The following is a 23,521-nucleotide window of genomic DNA, read 5'->3' as shown; positions in this document are numbered from 1 at the left end:
CTCCAGTAAAACCTCCTGTACAAATTTCAAGTGATGTATTAATCAAGAACTCTCGCATGGCTCTAGTATTATATTCATCTATACCAATTTTGGTGCATTAACTTAATTATGCATCTGAATTTCTTTCAGGCTTCTCTTGATTTGATATCTCCAGCCTGGGCTGCAGCTTTTGCATCTCCACCTGCTGCATTGGCATTATCTATGATTGCAGCTGGTACTTCGGATAGCGAAAATCACGCTCCTTCAACAAATCCCCAGCTTAGGCGTGAAACCTCATTACTGGAAAGGAAACAAGCTAGGCTTCAAACATTTTCAAGCTTTCAAAAACCTTCAACGATTCCTAACAAAACACCACCCATACCAAAGAACAAAGCAGCAGCAAAAGATGCTGCTTTGGCCGCTGCTCGTGATGTCCAACGTTTTTCAAGAATTGGTTCTGGAAGAGGTCTGAGTGCCGTTGCAATGGCTACATCTACACAGCGAAGGACTGCTGGTGATATGGAGCGGGTTCAGAGGTGGAATATTACTGAAGCAATGGGAGTTGCTTGGATGGAATGTCTGCAGCCAGTTGATACAAAGTCGATATACGAGAAAGATTTCAATGCTCTGTCGTATAAATTTATAGCTGTTCTTGTTGCCAGTTTTGCCCTAGCAAGGAATATGCAACGATCTGAGGTCTGTCTGCTAATTGTTACTATGGTTTTCAGATTACATTGAGATGTATGTGTTAAAGATTTCTTTGTTGCCAGATGGACAGGCATGTCCGTGCATGTATAATATCTCGGCATCGTATCAGCATTGGAATTCATGCATGGCGCAAACTTATTCGACAATTAATCGAGATGAGAAGCCTTTTTGGGCCTTTTGCAGATTATTTGTACAACCCATATCGAGTATGTTATGATACAATGTTCCACGTTGTTGCCACCAACTGGCAGTCTTGGTTGCCACTCATTTTTTTTCTGACCATATATTATCTTTTACAGAGTATATGAAAATCCTTTAGAAAGATCTATATTGCTTGTGTTCTTAGGTCTACCTGCTTAAAAAATAAAATCCTAGAATTCGAAAAGAACTAGTGTGGGGGCTTTGGACTTTAAAAAAGAGCTCGATAGCTCTTTTCAGCTGATGCTCATATTTTTGTGTACGATTTTTTAATGGTTCAGTCACGATGGTGATTATTTTATATTTTTTTCTAGGTTTTCTGGAAGCTAGATTTTATGGAAAGTTCTTCTAGGATGAGAAGATGTATGAGAAGAAACTATCGAGGATCTGATCATTTAGGTTCTGCCGCCAATTATGAGGATTATTCAAGGGAGAATAATGATCCGAGCACTCGAGTTTTATCTGCGGAAGCAATTACAGTAGAAGGTATAAATGAAGAGGAAGAACATATAGAAACTGAAAATTTGGATCTTACAGTTGATGATATAGGAGATGAAATAGAGAATCAGCCGAAATTTTCGAAAGGAGCTGAGAAAACTCTACAAAAGTCTTCAGATTCCAATGGAATTCAACCTGAAAGTGACGAGGGTATTGTTCAGAGTTCTTCAGCCTTTGCACCTGGTTATGTTCCAAGTGAGCTTGATGAAAGAATTGTTATTGAGTTACCCTCAACAATGGTCCAGCCACTTCGGGTTGTACAGGGAACCTTCCAAGTAAGTTTCATGATCTAATTTTAAAGTAATTTTATAACGATCCTGATGATATAGCAGATACGAAAAGATAATTTTGAGAGAACTGTGCCTGTTACATTTTGTAGCCATTTTGAGATTATTTGTGGAATGAAGAGCGGTATCGGTAGATAAGAAGCATATAGTAAAATCTAGAAAAAGAAAATATAGTCGGGAAAAATAACATTAGTATAAAATAAGTTGGTTTTCTTAATTAAGTAAATAAATTCTTGAAAAATTATTTTTCTAAATGGCTGTTGATATTTATTTACATTGATGCGAAAAAAAATCAAGAACCTACAAAGTGGGTTCATGAGTTTTAAACTAGCTTCGTGTGTGCCCAACATATTTTGCAATTGATAGTAGTTACTAATATGGGCGTAAATATTGCGCCTTTACTATACAATAAATATAGATTGATTGAATAATAAATATAGATTTGATTGTAAGAAATCTTTAAAATTAAGGGATTCAAATTCAAAGTTTATTTGGTATTATATTTGTTCCTGAGTTAATGTCTTTATGTCAGGAAACGTATTTTCTTTTATTAGGATTTGTTTTTCCTTTAAATTCCAATATATTGTTTCTTTCTCAAATCAAGAAAAGTAATTCAACAATTATTGCTTACTTCCTACACATTTTTTCACATGGTACCTAGAGGTTTAGGTTTTTCCTGGAGCCTTGGCTTCTCTATGTGCCTTCATTGTCATTTTATCTTGAAGAGGGTAATGCATTCATATTTTAATTTGCCACTTATCCGTGTCCAATACGTATCTATGTCTGATACGTATCTGTCTCCAATACTTTAGAATATATTATATATACTTATCAAATCTATAATGCAGTAATATTTTCCTGATGACAATAATTTGTAATTTTTTATTTTGAAAATGTTTAATACATTTGATTTTAATTTTGATTTAGATAATAGCAATCATATATTTATCATATTTTTAAGAACTTTTGTACACTTTTCAATATGCATATATCATGTATAATTCTTATTATTTTCAAAATAAGCATATTGACATATTAAATATGTTTCTTATCAAATACAAGTGCTTCATAGGGGGTTTTTGTTGTTTTTCCCTTTGTAAAATCACACATTATTGCTGATTTGCATCTCCCTGTTGTCTGATCTAAAATCTCAACAAGACTATATTCTAGTTTTTCACAAAGGACTGGTGATCTCCAAGGCATTAGAGTTTCATACAGATTAAGTGGAAAAACTTTCTCAAGTGGTCCCAACTTGTGCGGACCTATCTCAAGGTAAAGGGGTGCCTTTCTCATATCCTTAAAAAGTGGCAAGTAAGGAGAATCTAACGTTTTCTAAGCATGAAAAATATTCCATGATAATGTCATGGTTTTGGGGTTCCATGGAGCTCAACATTAGTCACACGTGCATGTTTCTGAATACAATGAAGAATATATGGGATTTCATCAATCACATGCATTTGAAGGCAAATGATGCAGCTCAATTGTTTGTCAAAAGACACAAAGTGTGACAATGGGTACCTTGGCTTTTGAGTACATGCTCTAACATCTTTCCTTACTACAGTTGGAAGATCCAAACTTAAATGGCTGCCATATTTTGTTCTTTATTAATGTCAGGTATTTCAAGTATGGGTTCAAATTCATAGACTTGTGGTGATTTTACAATAGACCTTCTCCTTCTTGACTATACTTGCAATGGATAGATAGCACTTTGAGTTTTACAATAGACCTTCTCCTTCGTGGCACAAGAGGAGAATGATTAGGAGAAGGAACTTGACTAGACTTAGTAGATGATCAATTAGTAGGAATTGGTCTAGACTTAGTAGATGGTGAACTATTACATTGAATAGATGGTGGAGTATTATTGTGACTTAATTTTGCAAAAATGAGATTTTTTTGTCAAGAATGAATTGTCCTTATCTTCAATCCATGAGCTTTCCCCCTTAAAGACAAGAATGGAAACATTGTGTATTTTCATCAAATGTGACTGATAGGCACAGAGAGATAGTGATAGGAAATGGAATGTATATGTTAAGAGAAAACTTATTAATAAAAGGTAGTTAGAGGGGCTTTTGTGTCAAGGAGTGAGGCTTTGTGAGAAAGTCTTTTTATATAGGGTGAAGGGTTGTTGTGTAAGGTGGATTTTGAGTTTTGTGTAGTTGACAGGAATTGTTGTCCTATGGGAAGAGAACATTATCCCTTGTAAACAAATACTTTGGTTTCTCTGTTTCTGACTCACTCTGAAGGTAATAACATGAGGAATATTCAGGAAAGATTGGTGTGTGGTCTTGTTTCCTGGATCCCATAATCGAGGAAAGTAAGATTTTGGTCTGACCTCCCAGATCTGTGAAAGGGATTATGGAGAATAGAATGAATGCTATACAGAGATAGGGCAGCAATCAAGAGAAAGCAATGGTGGAGGTAAAGATGAACATAGCTATCATGAAAGATAGTATGCAAGAAATCAGAGAACTGCTGCGACATTCCAAGAAAAATGAGAAAAGGTCGGAAGGGGGTGAAAACACTATTAATGATTAAGGAAGGAGGAAAGAAAGATCTAGACACTATAACAAATCCAACGAGGAAGGGGATGAAGTGCAGACATTCGATGAAACGGGTGGAATTACCTACATTTGAAGGGAGTGATCCATTAGGATACATTTCAAGGGCAGAAAAATTCTGAGGTGCAAAATGTCACGGCAAGAGAAAATTTACGCTTGGCCTTCATCACTATGGAGGAGAATTCATGTCACTGGTTTAAATTTTGGAAACAAAAAACCAAGAACCCATGTTGGGAAGAACTGGCAGTAGGGTTGAATAGGTGTTAGAATCCTTTTATCTATATTATTTCTATTAAAGTCTTTGCTTTTATTAATTATATTTGTTCCTTATTTAGGAGATTATAATTATCAGGTATGATTAGGATATCCTTGAAATATAGGGATTCTTTCTTTAGGAGCTATTATTATACTGCCTAAAATAGTTTTCTAGCATTGTATATATGGATTTGTAATCTCAGCATAATGATATATATGTTTTACCCTAAATTATGAGATGGTGACCTGGCTCAGTCGAGTACATCCCTCCATGTTCAGGTGAAGCTCTGGCAGGTGACAATGGCAGCTAGCCAGATGAATCATGAGAGGTGGAGAGCAAGAGATGCTCAGTGTTGTGACCAAGGAGGTGGAGAACCATAGTCCTTTGTTTGAGGGGAGGATGTTGGTACAAACAAAGTCCCACATCAGATAAAAGAAGAGAAGGACATGGGTTTATATACACATAAGATACCTTCATTGGTAAGAGGCCTTTTGGAGTGCTACCAAAAGCAAATCCATGAGGGTTTGATCCAAAGCAGACAATATCTTACTAGTGTGGAGATTTATGTGTATGTGTGTGTGTCGAACCTCCCTACAAATGGTAGAATCCCCAACCATGGAAAACTCAACCATGGTAGCAACCGGATCGGCCAAAGATGGTTGATCCCCAAAAGGTAGGACTCACCAATATGGAAAAGAAAAATAAAGGAGTGTGGTGTACCTTCTATAAAAAACCTCGCCACACTCGTGATAAATTTTGGAAGCTACATGGAAAGCCTCCTAATCGAGATTGGGGATCCCAAAATCGTGAAAAGGAGTGGGGAAAAAGAGGCGACAACAGTAGAAAGGGCGGACAAGCACACCTAGGTGCTGCAAAACATGAAGAAAACAGCAGCAGACCAATTCCACTTAACCAGGATGAAGTTCAACAGATGCACTCCTTCCTTAACAAGTTGGATAAATCACCATGTAGTTGTTCTCTAGCACATTTGGGTATGTTTGACGAGTTTCCTTCTTTTGGATTTAATGCCTCAGATAAACAACCTAACCGATATTGGATACTAGATTCTGCGGCTACCGACCATATGACACCCTTATCTAACATTTTCTCCTCTTACACCCCTTGTCGTGCAACTCTTTTTTCTCTGATTCAATAAAGACCAGCAGGGAGAAGGTCTTCCTCCATCATTGTCGTCTTGGACATCCTTCTTTTAGGGTCATAAAATTATTATTCCCTTCCCTTTTTAGCAAATTGGATGTGGCAAGTCTCAATTGTGAAGTGTGTGAACTTGCTAAACGCAAACGTGTTTCTTTCCCGGTTAGTAATAATAAGAGCACTTTTCCCTTCTATTTAATTCATATTGATGTATGGGGTCCCTCAAATGTCACAAATGTTTCTGCTGCTCGTTGGTTTATTACCTTTATAGATGATTGCACTCATGTCACATGGGTTTTCTTACTAAAACAGAAATCTGAAGTAAGCTCTGTGGTTCAAAATTTTTTCTCAATGGTAAAAAATCAATTTGGTGTTAGCATTAAGAGGATTAGATCTGATAATGCCAAAGATTACTTCAATCATGGGCTTATTTCTTTTTGTCAAAAGGAAGGTATTATTCACGAGTCCTGTTGTGTCAAAACTCCTCAACAAAATGGGATTGCAGAGAGGAAAAATGGTCACCTTCTTGACCAAACTAGAGCTCTCCGTTGTCAACATAAGGTTCCTAAAAGTTTTTGGGGGGAGGCTGTTCTCATTGCTTGTTATCTAATTAATAGACTACCTTCTAGAACAAAACATTTAGAAATTCATAGACACTTCATTAAGAAAAAATTAGAAGAAGATTTAATTTGCATGCATACATTCCGCCAAAGAAATTGGTGTATGATGTTTCAATAAAAGGACTTGATACCTCAGACTTCCATAATCTCATAACCAACCTGGTAATGGAGGACATTTATCCTTAGCTTTAGAGGGAGTGTTGAAATATGGGTATATGTATTGCACATTAATTGGACAAATCTATATTCTGATTCCACAATTATTGCTTATTGCCTACACATATTTTCACATTCCGATAATTTAGAAGTATGTGGTTCATGTATTACATGCTAAAATAAATTAATGATCATGGGAGTAGTTATGAAGTTGCATTGCTGATTCTAGTCCTAGGAAATAGTCTCCTTAAAATATTCACAAAAAACAAAATATCAAAGAAAGCATAGATGGAGTAGGGTTCCACAATCCTTCAACAATTCTGTTAAGGAAACCGATTAAAAAATCATGCTATATAGACTAAGTAGAAGTCAAATACCTAATCCTACCATTATTTGTACCCAAGTGTTGTGATATACTTTGATACATGAGAATTGCACCAAACCAAATGTACCAAAGTGTAATACAAGACTCATGCCACAAGACTCACGCCACATTTTTTCCTTTTCTACTTCTTTCGAAGGGATGAGAGCTATCTTAAAGATTTGGTCCATGGGTTGAGGACACACTTAACAGCAAAAGGGTTGTAGAAAAGAAGTATCACAATAGTGTAAGGATATTGTAGAATTGATGGTTTTGAGCAGTGCATGGGGAGTGTGGGACACATGATAAGATCACGATGAATGTACTCTGGCCGATGATACTTATCTCTCAGTTACTCTTATTATTATCATTATTCTTGGTTTTGTAGCTTTTGGTTACTTTCTACCATCAAATACATGAAAAATTATAGATGAGTTAGTTAAGATTTGGGCTGCTATTTTCATTGTCAGAAAAATGGATGAAGAATATACAAATTATTCTCTTGCCTTAAATATAGTTCAACTGCATTAGTTTGAAATGCCATTGTCTTGTTGTAGGTTACCAGTAGGAGAATCAATTTTATAGTTGACAATAATGAGATGAGCACTATGATGGATGGTTTGAAATTTGGTTATGAGACACGAGACCAAGAAAAGAATCACAGCTGGTTAATATCTACTCTTCATCAAATTTATAGTCGAAGGTGAATTTATTTTGTTGAATATTTTTATTTTATTGTTCTATTATATGCACTTGCAATCATTTTTATTTTAATATACATACACACACACACACACACACATATATATATATATATATATATATATATATTAAATATTTTAGGATATGAGAAAAACTCTTAGTATGTTAAATGTCATTGTTGTTTTTATCTTAAATGGTGGAACATGGCAAAGCCAAAAACATAACTATGCACTAAATAAAATTGGGGGCAAAGGAAACACTAGAAAGTGTATTTTTATTCAATTGATTCATTTGAAATAGTACATTATCCTCTATATATAGCGAACTCTGACCTGAAGTAATAATTACAAGGATATCTCTATAGTCTTCTAACAACTTGTATTAGCTTCTAGTAATACATTTAATATTCTACCAACTTCTAGTAATGCATTTAATATTCTACTTACAACTCTCCCCCATAAGTTGTGAATGGATATCTATCATTTCCAGCCAGCTTGCATATGAGATCATGAAATCACTAGGTGGGAAGACCTTTTGTAAATGTTAGGATATTTATCCTATTTTATCATCATTATAGTGTGTCAAGGCTTACCCTATTTATCATGATTATATTGTGTCTAGGATTACCCTATTTATCATGATTATATTGTGTCTAGGGTTACTGTATTTATCATGTACTTGTGTATCAATTTATTCTTATAAATAGAAGATTGTGAGAGGGATCAATTAAGCCCTCTAGAATTATTTTATAGTTTCAATCTTAAGTTGGTATCAGAGCAGGTCGATCCCGCTCTGGTTTCTGTCTCATAATATATGTGGGAAATCAAATAGTATTTTAGGAAAGAATAAATTAGGAAATTTGTGTATTTCATAACAAGTATATATTTTATTGTAATCGGTACAGATTTGAATAAATAGGGACAATCCCATAAATCAAGGGATTCTAGAATAGAATATAGTTATTATATTTCCTAAAATAGCTTAGGTCTCCCGTATATATCTTGTATGATCTCTTTGTAATAAACATATCAATTTCCATTTAACCTAATTTCCAAATGGTATCAGAGCTATGGTTAGAGCCTATCCTAGCATTATTGGTTGTTTGTTGGGCATATTGTTCCACCCATTATCGGGTCGCTATTGGACCGCCCATTAATGTCTAATCTCACGCTCGAGATGTATATACCTCGGCGTGAGGGGGGTGTGTTGGAAGTCCCACATCGACTAGAGATAAGGCCAAATTAAAGTATATAAGTGGGTGCAGACCTCACCTTACAAGCCGGTTTTGTGGGGATGAGTTAGGCCTCAAGTCCACTTCTAACATGGTATCAGAGCTTCCGATCTAGGAAGCTCTGTCTGCGCATTGTAAACCCTAAGACGGCAGCCTGCATTGCTGCTGCATTTTTCTTAACCCTAAGACGGCAGCCTGCATTGCTGCTGCATCTCTCTTAACCCTAAGACGGCAGCCTGCATTGCTGCTACATCTTTTCCTATATTCATTACATTTTTTTTCCCTTGCTATTGCAACCTTCTCTATCGCTCAATCTTCTGTTGCTGCTGTCTTCTCTGTGCCTTAATTGCACAGCCTTTCCTTTTTTCCGCTCAGCCATCTTCTTGCTATGATGTCAAGGGAAGAGGAAGTTGTGAACCCAACCCCAGAAACAGGGAATTCCCATTCCCAGCTTCCTGGAGAACTGCAGAATATCCATTCTGCATATCGACTCAATGGAAGAAATTATTTGAAGTGGGCCCAACTTGTTCGTACAGTGCTGAAGGGAAAGGGGAAGTTGAGTCACCTGATGGAGTCTGGACCCAAACAGGAGGATCCCAAGTTTACTACATGGGATGAGGAAGATTCAATGATCATGGCGTGGCTGTGGAATTCAATGATTCCAGAAATCAGCGACACATGCATGTTCCTTAATTCGGCAAAAGAGATTTGGGATGCTGTAGAGCAAACCTACTCTAAAGCCAAAGATGCTGCTCAAGTATATGACGTAAAGGTGAAAACTTTGGCAGCAAAACAAGGGAACAAGACTGTTACAGAATATGCCAATCAGTTGAAATCATTATGGATGGAGCTAGACCATTATAGAGTCATAAAAGCCAAATGTACTGAAGATTCAGCACTTCTCAAGGAATATATCGAACAAGACAGAGTTTATGATTTCCTTGTTGGTTTGAATCCTGAATTTGATCAAGTTAGGATTCAAATATTGGGGAAGCAAAAGGTACCATGCTTCAATGAAGTGGTGGCTATTGTGAAGTGAAGAAAGCAGAAGGGGTCTCATGTTGGAGAGTCCAGCAGTAGTAGAGAACTCAGCAATGGTGGCTGACCATAAAGGAGAACAGACGTTGGCCATGGTAGCCGAACAGAAGAAAGGAGGATCAGCAAATGTGGAGAAAAAAGGTGATGGTCTCTGGTGTACCTACTGCAATAAGCCTCGTCATACCCGAGAGAAGTGCTGGAAGTTGCATGGGAAGCCTTTAAATCGAGATCGAGAAGGGGGACACAGAGGAGGCCCCTCAAGGAAAGGAGGACAAGTTTATGTTGCTGCTGGAACAAATGAAGGAAATAATCCAGAAGCTGCTGCCCATCTTAATCAAGAGGAGATAGAAAGGGTGAGAACCTTTCTTAGTAAGCTGGAAAAACCTACAGGTGTGTGTTCTTTGGCATATTCAGGTAAGTTTCCACTTTCTTTTGGATTAAATGTCTCAGATACACCCTTTAACAATTACTGGATATTGGACTCTGGAGCCACAGACCACATGACACCATTAGCCAAACACTTCTCCACATATTCCCCATGTCCCAGCAACAAGAAAATTGCCACAGCAGATGGAACCCTTATAACTGCAGCTGGTCAAGGAAATATCCAAATCAATTCTTTAATAACCTTAAAAGATGTTCTCCATGTCCCAAAGCTGTCCACCAACCTAGTCTCTATACGAAAACTTATAAAGGATTTGTCATGTAAGGTTGTTTTTTACAACGATCATTGTGTATTTCAGGACAAGGATTCGGGGAGGATGATTGGACATGCTAGAGAATGGAATGGCCTTTATTATCTTGAAGATCCAAATCTGTCCAACAAAAACAGAATCTCTCATTCCTTCATATCTGAATCTTTGATGACCAACAGAGAAAAAATCATGCTTTATCATTGTCGGTTGGGACATCCCTCCTTTGGAGTGATCAAAATTATGTTTCCCTCTCTGTTTACAAAGTTAGATGTTGAGAGTCTTCATTGTGAGGTGTGTGAACTTGCTAAGCACAAGCGTGTATCTTTTCCAATAAGTAATAAAATTAGCAATTTCCCCTTTTATCTTGTTCATACTGATGTATGGGGACCTTCTAATGTTTCAAATGTGTCTGGTGCTCGATGGTTTGTCACCTTTATAGATGATTGTACAAGGGTCACTTGGGTTTTCCTACTTAAACAAAAATCAGAAGTCAGTTCTGTCTTCCTAAACTTCCACTCCCTGATAAAAGGTCAGTTTGGTGTTAATATTAAGAGGCTTAGGTCAGATAATGCCAAAGATTACTTCAATCATGTCCTTAATTCTTTTTGTCAAAAAGAAGGTATAATTCATGAGTCCTCTTGTGTCAAAACACCACAGCAGAATGGGGTCGCAGAAAGAAAAAATGGGCATCTATTAAATCAGACTCGGGCATTGTTGTTCCAAATAGTGTTCCAAAAAATCTCTGGGGGGAAGCTGTTCTTACAGCAACACACCTTATCAATAGACTACCCTCTAGAGTCTTAGGATCAAAAAGCCCTATGGAAGCTTTGTCGTCTTTCTATCCAAACCTATCCACTACAAATAATCTTAAACCAAGAGTTTTTGGGTGCATCTCATATGTCCATATTCATAATACAGACAGGGGGAAACTTGATCCTAGAGCCTTAAAGTGTGTCTTTGTTGGTTACTCACTCACTCAGAAAGGGTATAAATGCTACCACCCCCCATCCAAAAAATTCTTTGTGTCTAGGGATGTTACCTTCAATGAACAAGAGGGCTATTTCCATCAACCTTATCTTCCGGGGGAGAGTTTCAGGGAAGATAAGGAAAGTAGTAATTCTGGTTTTCCCATTCTTCCAGACCTGATATTTGAACCTAAACTAGATCAAATTGAAGCAAGTGTAGGTCAAGTGAAATTAATTGTGAAGCTGATCAAGGAGATGTTGAAGCTGGAAAATTTGGTAAGAAGCTGGTATACTCAAGAAAGACTAAGGCCATTCCAGGATCAAGCAATGTTCAAGAATCCAACTCAAATCCACAAAAAGAGGTAACAATTTTTTCTCCAGCTGTGCAGGCTGAAATTGAAACCCAAAATGATCTTGAAATTGAAACCCAAAATGATCTTGACCTCCCAATTGCCATTAGAAAAGGGCCAAGAAAATGCACCAAACAGCCAATCTACCCTCTCTCAAATTACCTGTCCTTTGAAAATTTCTCTCCTACCCATAAAGCCTTCCTAGTAAACCTAAACACTACACTCCTACCTAATACCCTATCTGAGGCATTGTCTGACAGAAAATGGAGGCAAGCCATGGATGTAGAGATGGAGGCGTTAGAGAAGAACAACACCTGGGAGTTAGTCACCTTACCAATAGGAAAGAGGCCAGTTGGATGTAAGTGGGTTTATACAGTGAAATACAAGGCTGATGGATCAATTGAGAGATATAAGGCAAGACTAGTTGCCAAAGGGTTCACCCAAACCTATGGAGTTGATTATTTGGAGACCTTTGCTCCGGTTGCCAAAATGAACACAGTTAGGGTGATATTGTCTCTTGCTGCCAATTATGGCTGGAACTTGGAACAATTTGATGTTAAGAATGCTTTCCTACATGGAGACCTTGAAGAAGAAATTTATATGGAGATACCTCCGGGATACGGTAGAGACGTTGTACCAACACTGTTTGCAAGCTGAAAAAGGCATTATATGGGCTAAAACAGTCCCCCCGTGCATGGTTTGGCAGGTTTACTAAAGTTATGACAGGTCTAGGTTACAAACAAAGTCAAGGGGACCATACTTTGTTCTTTAAACATTCCAAGTCAGGGGGAGTAACAATATTATTGGTGTATGTGGATGACATAATATTAACTGGAGATGATAAAGAAGAGCAGCGATTGTTGAGCCAATGCTTGGGCAAGGAATTTGAGATCAAGACCTTGGGAAAACTAAAATATTTTTTGGGAATTGAAGTTGCCCACTCCAAGAAGGGATATTTATATCCCAGCAGAAGTATATCACTGATTTGCTCAAGGAAACTGGCAAGGCAGCGTGCAAACCTGCTAGTACCCCATTAGAACCAAACATAAAGCTTGGAAATGCAGAAGAAGACGTTGCTGTTGAAAAAGAGATGTACCAGCGATTAGTGGGCAGACTTATATATTTGTCTCATACCAGGCCAGATATTGCCTATGCAGTGAGTTTAATTAGCCAATTTATGCATAGCCCAAAGGAGACCCATTTACAAGCTGCCCACAGAATTTCACAGTACCTTAAAGGAACTCCAGGAAGAGGGATTCTATTCAAAAGGAATGGTAATGTGAAGCTTGAAGCCTATACTGATGCTGATTATGCAGGGTCAATTGTGGATAGGAGGTCAACTACAGGATATTGCACCTTTCTTGGAGGAAATCTTGTGACTTGGAGAAGCAAAAAGCAGGGTGTAGTGGCTCGGTCCAGTGCTGAAGCGGAATTCCGAGCCATGGCACAAGGTATATGTGAGTTGCTATGGCTTAAAATCATCTTAGAAGACTTGAGGATAAAATGGGAAGAACCTATGAAGCTCTATTGTGATAATAAGTCAGCAATCAGCATAGCCCACAACCCAGTGCAGCATGATAGAACAAAGCATATTGAAGTAGACAGACACTTCATCAAAGAAAAGCTTGATAGTGGCTTGATATGCACTCCATATGTGTCCTCTCAAGATCAAATTGCAGACATTCTTACCAAGGGGCTGGGCTGCCACAATTTTGAGAAGATTGTATCCAAGCTGGGAATGGAAAACATCTATTCACCAGCTTGAGGGGGAGTGTGGGAAATCAAATAGTATTTTAGGAAAGAATAAATTAGGAAATTTGTGTATTTCATAACAAGTATATATTTTATTGTAATCGGTACAAATTTGAATAAATAGGGACAATCCCATAAATCAAGGGATTCTAGAATAGAATATAGTTATTATATTTCCTAAAATAGCTTAGGTCTCCCGTATATATCTTGTATGATCTCTTTGTAATAAACATATCAATTTCCATTTAACCTAATTTCCAGAATATATATCTGTCCGGCGCCACAGTTCTTCGTCGCCCGCCACCGTCCGTCGCTGCCCGCCGCCGGCCACCATCCACCGTCCACCGCCGGCCATCGTCATCCATCACTGTCACAGTTTCCTTCATCAACCCTTAGGGTTTTCTTGTTCCTCGCTAGTACTATTCGTCTTCTTCAGAAATGGCATCTGGCAGTACTCTTTCCTTCTCCGGAAGTCCATCAATTACCTCCGAGGAGCTAAATGGAAAAAATTATCTATCATGGTCTGCTGCCGTTGAAATGTGGTTCCTTGGCCAAGGACATTATGACCACCTTGAGCAAGATGGAAGCCATGTGCCTACTGAAAAAGTTGATCAGTGGAAACAAGCAGAATTCCAGTTGTGTGCCCTGTTATGGCAATCAGTGGAACCCAAACTTCTTGTATCTTTGAGGGCTTTCAAAACTTGTCACTCCTTTTGGAAGAAAGCCCAAAGCATTTATGCCAACGATATTCAACGTCTCTATGACACTACGAACAAGCTTGCATCTCTTAAAATGGCAGACCATGATATGGTGTCCTTCCTGGCTGAAGCCCAATCTGCTGTCGAAGAACTTAGGATGTTTTTGGAAGTAGATCCATTAGAGGATATCAAAAAGGAACTAGACAAATTTTACATGGTGTTGATCCTTCGTGCCCTACATCCTGATTTTGATCATCTCAGAGATCAACTTCTAACTAGTCGTGAGGTCCCCTCTATGGAAATATTGACCACTCGCCTTCTGCGTGTCCCGGTACCTCAAACTCAAGAAGCGCATGAACTAGTGGAACCATCTGTCATGGTTGCCACACGAGGAAGAGGAGGACGTGGCACTAGAGGAGGAGGACGAGGAGGTCGGGGACGTCCTCAATGCACATACTGTAAAAGGATGGGTCATACTCAAGAGAATTGCTACTCCTTACATGGTTTCCTTTCCAAAACCGCCAATATTTCGAAGACTGAAACTTCCACTTCTATGTTTTCTGAGGATGAATATCAAAAGTATTTAAGGTTAAAGTCTAACAGCTTGGCACAACCATTTCAATCTCCCAATACATCAACAGCTTGCGTTTCTCAATCTATGGAAGGTCAAAATTCATGGGTAATTGACTTAGGTGCTTCTGATCACATTTCTGGTAATACCTCTTTGTTCTCATCTATTTCCTTTCGAGAAAAACCTCATTTCATAACCCTTGCAAATGGATCTAAAACTTCCTCCAAAGGAGTCGGTCATGCTTCTTTGTCTCCCTCCCTCAATCTCAACTCAGTCCTTTTTGTCCCTAATTGTCCTTTAAATTTAATTTCCTTAAGCCAGTTGACTAAAATGTTAAATTGTTCAATAACCTTTGATCATAAATCTTTTGTTATACAGGACCGTGGTTCGGGGAGACAGATTGGAGAAGGATATGAAGCTGGCGGACTATACCATTTTGGATCTCGTCCAAGGGTGTCCTGTGTTGCTGCTCTTAATCCTAAAGTGCTACATGATCGACTTGGCCATCCTCTCATTTGTCCAAATTAAAAAAGATGTGTCCTAAACTTAGTGGTCTCCAAACCTTAGAATGTGAGTCATGTTAATTAGGAAAACATGTTACATCTTCCTTTCCTAAAAGGTCTCAATCAATACGTAATTCTAGTGTTTCATCATCCATTCTGATATATGGGGACCTAGTCGTATCTCCTCCTTTGGTTTTAGATATTTTGTTACCTTTATTGATGAATATTCAAGATGTACTTGGGTTTATCTTATGAAAAATCGTTCTGAATTGTTAGCTATCTTTACATCCTTTTTGAATGAAATCAAGAATCAATTTGGTCAAGTAATCAAAATATTAAGAAGTGATAATGCAAAAGAGTATTTCTCATCCTCCTTTTCTGCCATCTTGAGTTCCCATGATATCTTACATCAGTCTACTTGTCCTCATACACCACAGCAAAATGGTATAGCAAAACGAAAAAATAGACACTTGGTTGAAACTGCTCGTACCCTTTTGCTTGGTGCCCATATTCCTGTCCATCACTAGGGAGATGCCATCTTAATTGCATGTTATCTTATTAATAGGATGCCCTCCTCCTCTCTTGATAATAAAGTCCCTTTCTCCATTTTGTTTCCTAATGATCCTCTCTTTCATACATCTCCCCGAGTGTTTGGCTGTGTATGTTTTGTTCACGACATGTCTCCAGGTCTAGACAAACACTCCGCTCGCGCTCTTAAATGTGTCTTCTTAGGCTATTCTCGACTTCAAAAAGGATATCGGTGTTACTCTCCTGAAACTAAGAAGTATTACATGTCTGCCAATGTCACATTCTTTGAACAGACTCCTTACTTCTCTCCATCTGTTCAGGATGTTTCTATCCTCCAGCAGGTCCTTCCTATTCCAATGGCTGAGTCAAATAGCTCCACTGTCTCTGTCATTCCAAGTCTTGATCACAATCCTGCTACACCTGTTTCTCCACATATTGAGATCACCCCACACAGGGCCCCAATGGATAGTCCACCTCCCCAAGACAATGGTGAATCTCCTACTTCAGATTCTTCTCCCTCGTCACCTCGTCCCACGACTCCTGCTGCAAATGATTCAGCATGGCCTATTGCCCTCAGAAAAGGTACTCGTTCCACTCGAAACCCTCATACCATTTATAATTTTCTAAGCTATCATCGATTGTCGCCCTCCTATTTTTTCTCTTTTATCCTCAATGTCCTCTGTTGTTATACCCAAGAATGTGCATTGTTCAAAAATTTGGGCTAAAATGCAGTGAAGCAGACCATTCAGTTTTTTATTGTCATTCTTCTCTCGGGAAATGTGTTTACTTAATAGTATATGTTGATGATATTGTCATTACAGGAAATGATGCTGTTGGAATATCTCAACTAAAAGAGTACTTGTGTAGACATTTTCAAACCAAGGATCTTGGAAGTCTCAAATACTTCTTAGGCATTGAAGTAGCACAATCAAAAGATGGAGTTGTAATCTCCCAAAGGAAGTATGCTCTTGATATATTACAAGAAACAAGCATGATTGATTGTAGACCGGTAGACAGTCCCATGGACCCAAACCAGAAATTAAGGACAGAAGAAGGTGAATTATTCTCCGATCCAGATAGGTATAGGAGGCTGGTTGGAAAACTGATTTATCTCACTGTTACAAGGCCAGATCTATCCTTTGCAGTTGGAGTAGTTAGTCAGTTCATGCAGGCTCCATGTGTTGACCATTGGAATGCTCTCATTCGCATTCTAAGGTATGTAAAGAAGGCTCACGGGCAAGGATTGTTATATGAAGATAAAGGAAGCATTCAGGTCTCTGGGTATTGTGATACAGATTGGGTAGGTTCACCTATTGATAGACGGTCTACTACAAGATATTTTGTTTTTCTGGGAGGAAACATTATTTCATGGAAAAGTAAGAAAAAGAATGTAGTAGCTCGATCAACCGAGGAAGCCAAGTATAGGGCAATGGCATCACTAACATGTGAACTTATATGGGTGAAACAATTCCTTCAAGAGGTTAAATTTTGTGACATCCATACTATGAAAATGTATTGCGACAATCAAGCTTCTCTCCATATTGCATCAAATCGAGTGTTTCACGAGAGGACTAAACATATAGAAATTAATTGTCATTTTGTTCGTGAAAAGTTGTTGACCAAAGAAATATGTACTGAGTTTATTGGGTCAAACGATCAACTCGCAGATGTATTGATCAAGTCATTAAGGGGTCCTCGGATTGAGTTTATTTGTTCCACGCTTGGTACATACAATTTGTATGCTCCAGCTTGAGGGGGAGTGTTAGGATATTTATCCTATTTTATCATCATTATAGTGTGTCAAGGGTTACCCTATTTATCATGATTATATTGTGTCTAGGATTACCCTATTTATCATGATTATATTGTGTCTAGGGTTACCCTATTTATCATGTACTTGTGTATCAATTTATTCTTATAAATAGAAGATTGTGAGAGGGATCAATTAGCCCTCTAGAATTATTTTACAGTTTCAATCTTAAGTGTAAACAACTCTACAAGTTGAAGCGTAGATGGGACGTAGGAAGTAGTTATAAGACCACGATCCAGTTTCTCTATCCCAAGGAAGTACGTTAACTTTCCTAGATCCTTCACTTCAAATTAAGCAACAAGTTTTTCTTTCACGACTTGTTTTTCATATTCATCATCTCTTGCAACAATCATATCATCACCATAGACTAAGAGTAGTGTAAGTTTACCTTTTGGGGAATGCTTGATGAACAAGGTATGATCACCTTGACTATGTCATTACCCCATGGAGATCATGAGTAGTATGAGAAATTTAATTTCATCAAGAGTGACACTCATGGAGATAAAAAACTTTCAAATTGGAGGATGATAGAAACGATATCCCTTCTTATTAGATGCATAGCCAACAAATATACATTTAATAGCTCTAGTGTCGAGAACCCAAGAGTCCTTACATAAAGTCTTAGAAACATTAAAAGATAAAGTGAAGTTTTTACCAGAGAGCAAGTACCAGAAGGTGACTTACTGGTAGACTCCATCCAAGATTTCAAACATTCAATTTCAGCATGTAGTGCATGTATCTTTGAAGTTAGAAGCTCAACATTGCTTAGTGGGGCTGTCATGCTAAATAAATAATAGAATCCCCTCAATTAAAAGAGAGCCATAAGACAGAGAAAAGCTCTAGATATGGTGCGGCGGCGACAACGACAATTTTGATGATGGCAATGGCGGATGCTCTAACAAGAAAGCCCGATGATGACTCTAACAACAACACCAACGAGGTTCCGACAACAAATCCAACGAAGGTCCAACGATGGCTCTTGCAAAGGTCTGGTAGCAACTCCGATGGACAACAGAGTGTAAGAAAGGACAAAACCACAAGTTGTGAGCACTTTAGGAAATCCCAATATTTAAAGGAAATGGGGGGACTTTAGAAAACCCTAAAAGGAACCTTAACTAAGACGATAAAGAAGAAATACGGAAGGAGGGCTCCTGAGATCGAGAGCTTTGATACCAACTAGAAAGAATTAATATAAAAGAAAGAAGATTTTTATTCAATTGATTCATTTGAAACATTACATTAGTCTCTATATATAGAGAACTCTAACCCTAAAGTAATAATTACAAGGAGATCTCTATAATCTTCTAAAAACTTATATTAGCTTCTAGTAATAAATTTGACATTCTACCAATTTCTAGTAATGCATTAATATCCTACATACAATAGAAACACTTAAAAACGCTTCATCCACACACACCAAAAGTGATGAGAGACAAGAAAGAAGTGGTGGGCCTGAAGAAATGATAGTCCAAGAGGTAGCCACAAAGCCAATAGAGTGGATTCTCTTGAAAAGAAAAGGGAAAACAAGGGAGATAACAAGAGGAAAGGCTGAATTGGGAGAATTAGTTAGAGAGAGTACAATCCCATTACTTTGGAGATAGCAAAAGGGTAGGCTGAGCTGGTAGAATTAGGCATAGAGAGAGAGAGTACAATCCCATAACTTTAGTAGGATGAGAGTGTGAGGTGGAAAGGGTGAATTTGTTATGGTGGGATAGAGTAGCTTTCATGCTTCCTTGTAAGGAGTCATTGCTTTGGGATATTAGAAAGGTCTATCATTTCTAGTGCATGTTTTGCTTTCCTCTTTTAGGGATATTTCTAAATTTGTTATTCAAATTGAGGGAAGGTATAGTGCAATAATAAATAATCTAATGAAGTAGGTGCCTGAAAACAATAGCAATCCATTGAGGAAATATCTCCCTATCTAATTGCACCTTCTTCAGTTTTGCTTAGCTACTTGATGTTTTCTTTTTGACAGTTTATATTGCAAAGTTGTTGTCCATATGGAGTGAAACTTAATGTTGTATGCATGTCACTAATTGATGCCTTTTACAGATATCTTCTTAGGAGAAGTGCACTAGAGATATTTATGGTGGACCGTTCCAACTTCTTCTTTGACTTTGGGGTACTAATTCTAGAATATGCTACCTTTTTTCCTTTCATATTTTCGAAATATAATATTTTGAGACTTTTAACCACAATTAATCTTAATATATTTTTGAACATCATACTGATGAGCGAATGATTGGTAATTGATGCAACCTTACATTCCAGAACAGAATGATTCTCCCAACCAAAATTTCCTTTGCAGAGTAGAGATGGGCGAAGGAATGCATATCAAGCAATTGTTCATGCACGACCTCTGTATTTAAACAATATATATTTAGCTACCCAGGTATTATTTTGTTTCTGAATTTTCGTCTTCATAAATTTCTTTGCATGTGATTAGGATAAATTAATTTATTTTTCAGAGGCCTGGACTACTTTTGAAAAGAACCCAGCTTATGGAGCGTTGGGCAAGGTGGGAGGTGAGAAGCTACTTATCTCTAAAGACCTTAGTGTTTGGATTTGCATTTTCACATATTAAGTTGGTTTATTCAAAAGAAATTATGTTTAAATTCAAGCATAAACGTTGATGATTTGTTTTGTACTAACCATTTATTCCTTACTAGATATAACATGTGTAACACTTGTATCACATCCAATTGGATTACATCGCATGTAACATATACTTGAATAGTGAAAGTTAGAAAAGAAATATTTTACTAAATACATTCTCCTATAAAAAGGAAATAAAATATATTGGAATGATTACATAGATTCTAGGGGTCTTATGGTTTGTCGCACCAGAGTTTGGAACCCAAGAGTCTTTACATAAAGTTTTAGAAACATGAAAAGAGGAATTGGAGTTCTTACCAATCACGACTACCAAGCACGTACCAAAGATGACTTATTGATAGACTCCATGAGAGATTTCAAATGTTCAATTTCAGCATGTAGTGTATGTGTATATTTACTGTTGGAAGTCCCACATCGACTAGAGATAAGGCCAATTTATAATATATAAGTGAGGTTTAAACCTCACCTTACAAGCCGGTTTTGTGGGGTTGAGTTAGGCTTAAAAACCCACTTTCTAATATGGTATCAGAGCCATGGTTAGTGCCTATCCTAGCGAGTTCTAAGTGGGCATTCTATTCTTCTATTCCACCCGCAATCGGGCCGCTATTGGACCACCCAATTTCTACTATCACGCACGAGATGTCTATACCTCGGCGTGAAGGGGGTGTGTTGGAAGTCCCACATCGACTAGAGATAAGGCCAAATTATAATATATAAGTGAGGTTTAAACCTCACCTTACAAGCCGGTTTTGTGGGGTTGAGTTAGGCTTAAAAACCCACTTTCTAATATTTACCTATGAAGTTAAAAGATCAACATTGCTTAGTGGAGTCTTCATGCTTAATTAAAACAGAACAATAAGACACAAAAGCCTCGACGATGGTTGTGGCAATGACAAGTCTGACGGTGGCACTAGCAATGACAACAAGTCTGACGGAGGTTTGCCAGAGGTCCAATGATAGCTTCGGCTACGGTACAGAAACAATTATGGTACAAAAACCATTTTAAGAGATGCAAGCTTGTTCGTAGTGTCATAGAGACGTTGAATATCGTTGGCATAAATGCTTTGGGCTTTCTTCCAAAAGGAGTGACAAGTTTTGAAAGCCCTCAAAGATACAAGAAGTTTGGGTTCCACTGATTGCCATAACAGGGCACACAACTGGAAATCTGCTTGTTTCCACTGATCAGCTTTTTCAGTAGGCACATGGCTTCCATCTCGCTCAAGGTGGTCATAATGCCCTTGGCCAAGGAACCACATTTCAACGGCAGCAGACCATGATAGATAATGTTTTTCATTTAGCTTCTCAGAGGTAATTGATGGACTTCCAGAGAAGGAAAGAGTACTGCCAGACACCATTTCTGAAAAAGACGAATAGTACTAGCGAGGAACAAGAAAATCCTAAGGGTTTAGACGAAGGAAACTGTGACAGTGATGAACGACAATGGCCGGCAACGGCGGGCAGTGGCCGGCGGCGACGGTGGCCGGACGAGGCCGGACGGTGGCCTGACGGTGGCCGGCGACGACGACGGTGGACGGTGGCCGGCGGCGGGCAGCGGCGGACGGTGGCGGGCGACGACGAACTGTGGCGGGCAACGACGAACTGTGGCGCCGGACAGATGTATATTACGAGACAAAAGCCAGAGTGGAATCGACCCGCTCTGATACCAACTTAAGATTGAAAAGAAATAATTCTTGAGGGCTTAATTGATCCCTCTCACAATCTTTTATTTATAAGAATAAATTGATACACAAGTAGATGATAAATAGCGTAACCCTAGACACAATATAATCATGATAAATAGGGTAATCCTAGACACAATATAATCATGATAAATAGGGTAACCCTTGACACACTATAATGATGATAAAATAGGATAAATATCCTAACAAAAACCAATAAGAATAAAATTTGAAACTTGCTAAAATATCTTGAAAGGAAAGGACTAAACACAATGAGAACATAGTTGAAGAATTAAGACTATTAAAAACTTTCTAGGGACTAAAACTGAATTTTTGTGACAATATGAAGGACTAATAATATACGGTACCAAAATAATTATACATGAATGTCAAATCAAACTAGATTATGACATGGCTACTCACTTGGCTATCACATCATTAACTATGATTAAAACCAGTTAATGTTTAGGGACTAAAAGGGAAATTTGAAAGAGTTTAGTGTTAAGTGGAGTTTAAGCTTAACTCAACCCCAAAAAACCGGCTTGTAAGGTGATGTTGGCAACTACTTATTGCACCCACTTATATATTATAAATTGACCTTATCTTTAGTCGATGTGAGACTTCCAACACCCCCTCACGTCGAGGTATAGACATCATCTCAAGCGTGAGACTAGACATTAATGGATGGTCCGATATTGGTCCGATAGTAGGTGGAACAACATACCCAACAAACAACAAATATCGCTAGGATAAGCTCTAACTTGGCTCTGATACCAACTTGAGAATTAAACTGTAAAATAATTCTAGAGGTCTTGATTGATCCCTCTCATAATCTTCTATTTATAAGAATAAATTCATACAAGAGTACATGATAAATAGGGTAACTCTAGACACAATATAATGATGATAAGATAGGATAAATATCCTAACATTTAGGAAACAGATACATATTAAACGCTAAATATTATTTCAACTTCAGCCAAATTGTTTGGTAATTTAGTATAATAAAGTGATATTTTCTACAATAAAAAACATTTTCTTATTATTGAATTTAGTGAAAAACTAGGTATAGGGTTAATCTATGTTGTATTGAAAATATACATAGGGAAATGTATTTATAATAATGAGAATGTGGGATAAGCCCAAATACAAATTCCTTTGTAAAAGTAACATAATTAGCATGGTCTATGTTTTCCTAATTTACATAAAACGCAATATATCCAACACTCCCCCTCAAGCTGGTGCATATAAATCGTATGTACTAACCTGGTGCAATATATCCAAAGACCTAGTGAACATGTATGCTAACTGATCATTTGAGTTAACAAACTTAGTCTTGATGATAGATATAAGGTAATAGGATATAATGGGTTTAGGATAAAAGGAACAGGAAATGAGAGGGCGGTTTGGAGGGAAGAGTTGTTTGACAGTTGGTTAGTTAGCGGGAAGGGGAAGGGAGACTTTATAAATAGTGTGTGTGTTGTACAGGGAGTATTATTGATGGTTGTATTCATTTGGGTATAGACTGGATATTTGTTCCATGGGAGGAAGAATTTGGCTCCTTTAGAGGTGTGGGTGTATTGTACAGTTGAGAGGAATACAATACA

The 23,521-nt window shown here is 37.8% G+C and overlaps 2 protein-coding genes across 2 annotated transcripts in view; both read left to right on the top strand.

Moving 5' to 3' along the window:
* LOC124826163 (BEACH domain-containing protein C2-like) overlaps positions 1-23,521 on the top strand; it is a 40,261-nt gene that overhangs the window by 3,217 nt on the left and 13,523 nt on the right. Inside the window, exons 5-11 of the mRNA XM_088101305.1 lie at positions 130-675; positions 750-893; positions 1,200-1,658; positions 7,334-7,479; positions 19,672-19,741; positions 19,928-20,011; positions 20,088-20,144. Of these exons, the coding sequence (XP_087957431.1) occupies positions 130-675; positions 750-893; positions 1,200-1,658; positions 7,334-7,479; positions 19,672-19,741; positions 19,928-20,011; positions 20,088-20,144 (1,506 nt within the window). The remainder of the gene's footprint in view (positions 1-129; positions 676-749; positions 894-1,199; positions 1,659-7,333; positions 7,480-19,671; positions 19,742-19,927; positions 20,012-20,087; positions 20,145-23,521) is intronic.
* LOC148191136 (uncharacterized) lies at positions 9,749-10,802 on the top strand. Its single transcript, XM_088102584.1, has 2 exons — positions 9,749-10,161; positions 10,491-10,802. The coding sequence occupies exons 1-2, from the start codon at positions 9,768-9,770 to the stop codon at positions 10,523-10,525; spliced, it is 429 nt and encodes a 142-aa protein (XP_087958710.1). The 5' UTR covers positions 9,749-9,767; the 3' UTR covers positions 10,526-10,802.

The sequence above is a fragment of the Vigna umbellata genome, chromosome 11, assembly GCF_029865625.1.
Source record: "Vigna umbellata cultivar VRB3 chromosome 11, Vumbellata_1.0, whole genome shotgun sequence".
In the NCBI taxonomy this organism is placed as follows: domain Eukaryota; kingdom Viridiplantae; phylum Streptophyta; class Magnoliopsida; order Fabales; family Fabaceae; genus Vigna; species Vigna umbellata.
Note: the sequence above shows the minus strand (reverse complement) of the source record. Positions and strands in the feature narration are given on the sequence as shown.

What these genes read in the sequence shown, in the direction of transcription:
- LOC148191136 (XM_088102584.1), top strand. Translation starts at nt 9,768, where the DNA reads ATGTTGGAGAGTCCAGCAGTAGTAGAGAACTCAGCAATGGTGGCTGAC. An exon ending in GTGTTCTTTGGCATATTCAG is followed by an intron (nt 10,162 to 10,490) that starts GTAAGTTTCCAC and finishes TGTGTATTTCAG; the next exon opens with GACAAGGATTCGGGGAGGAT.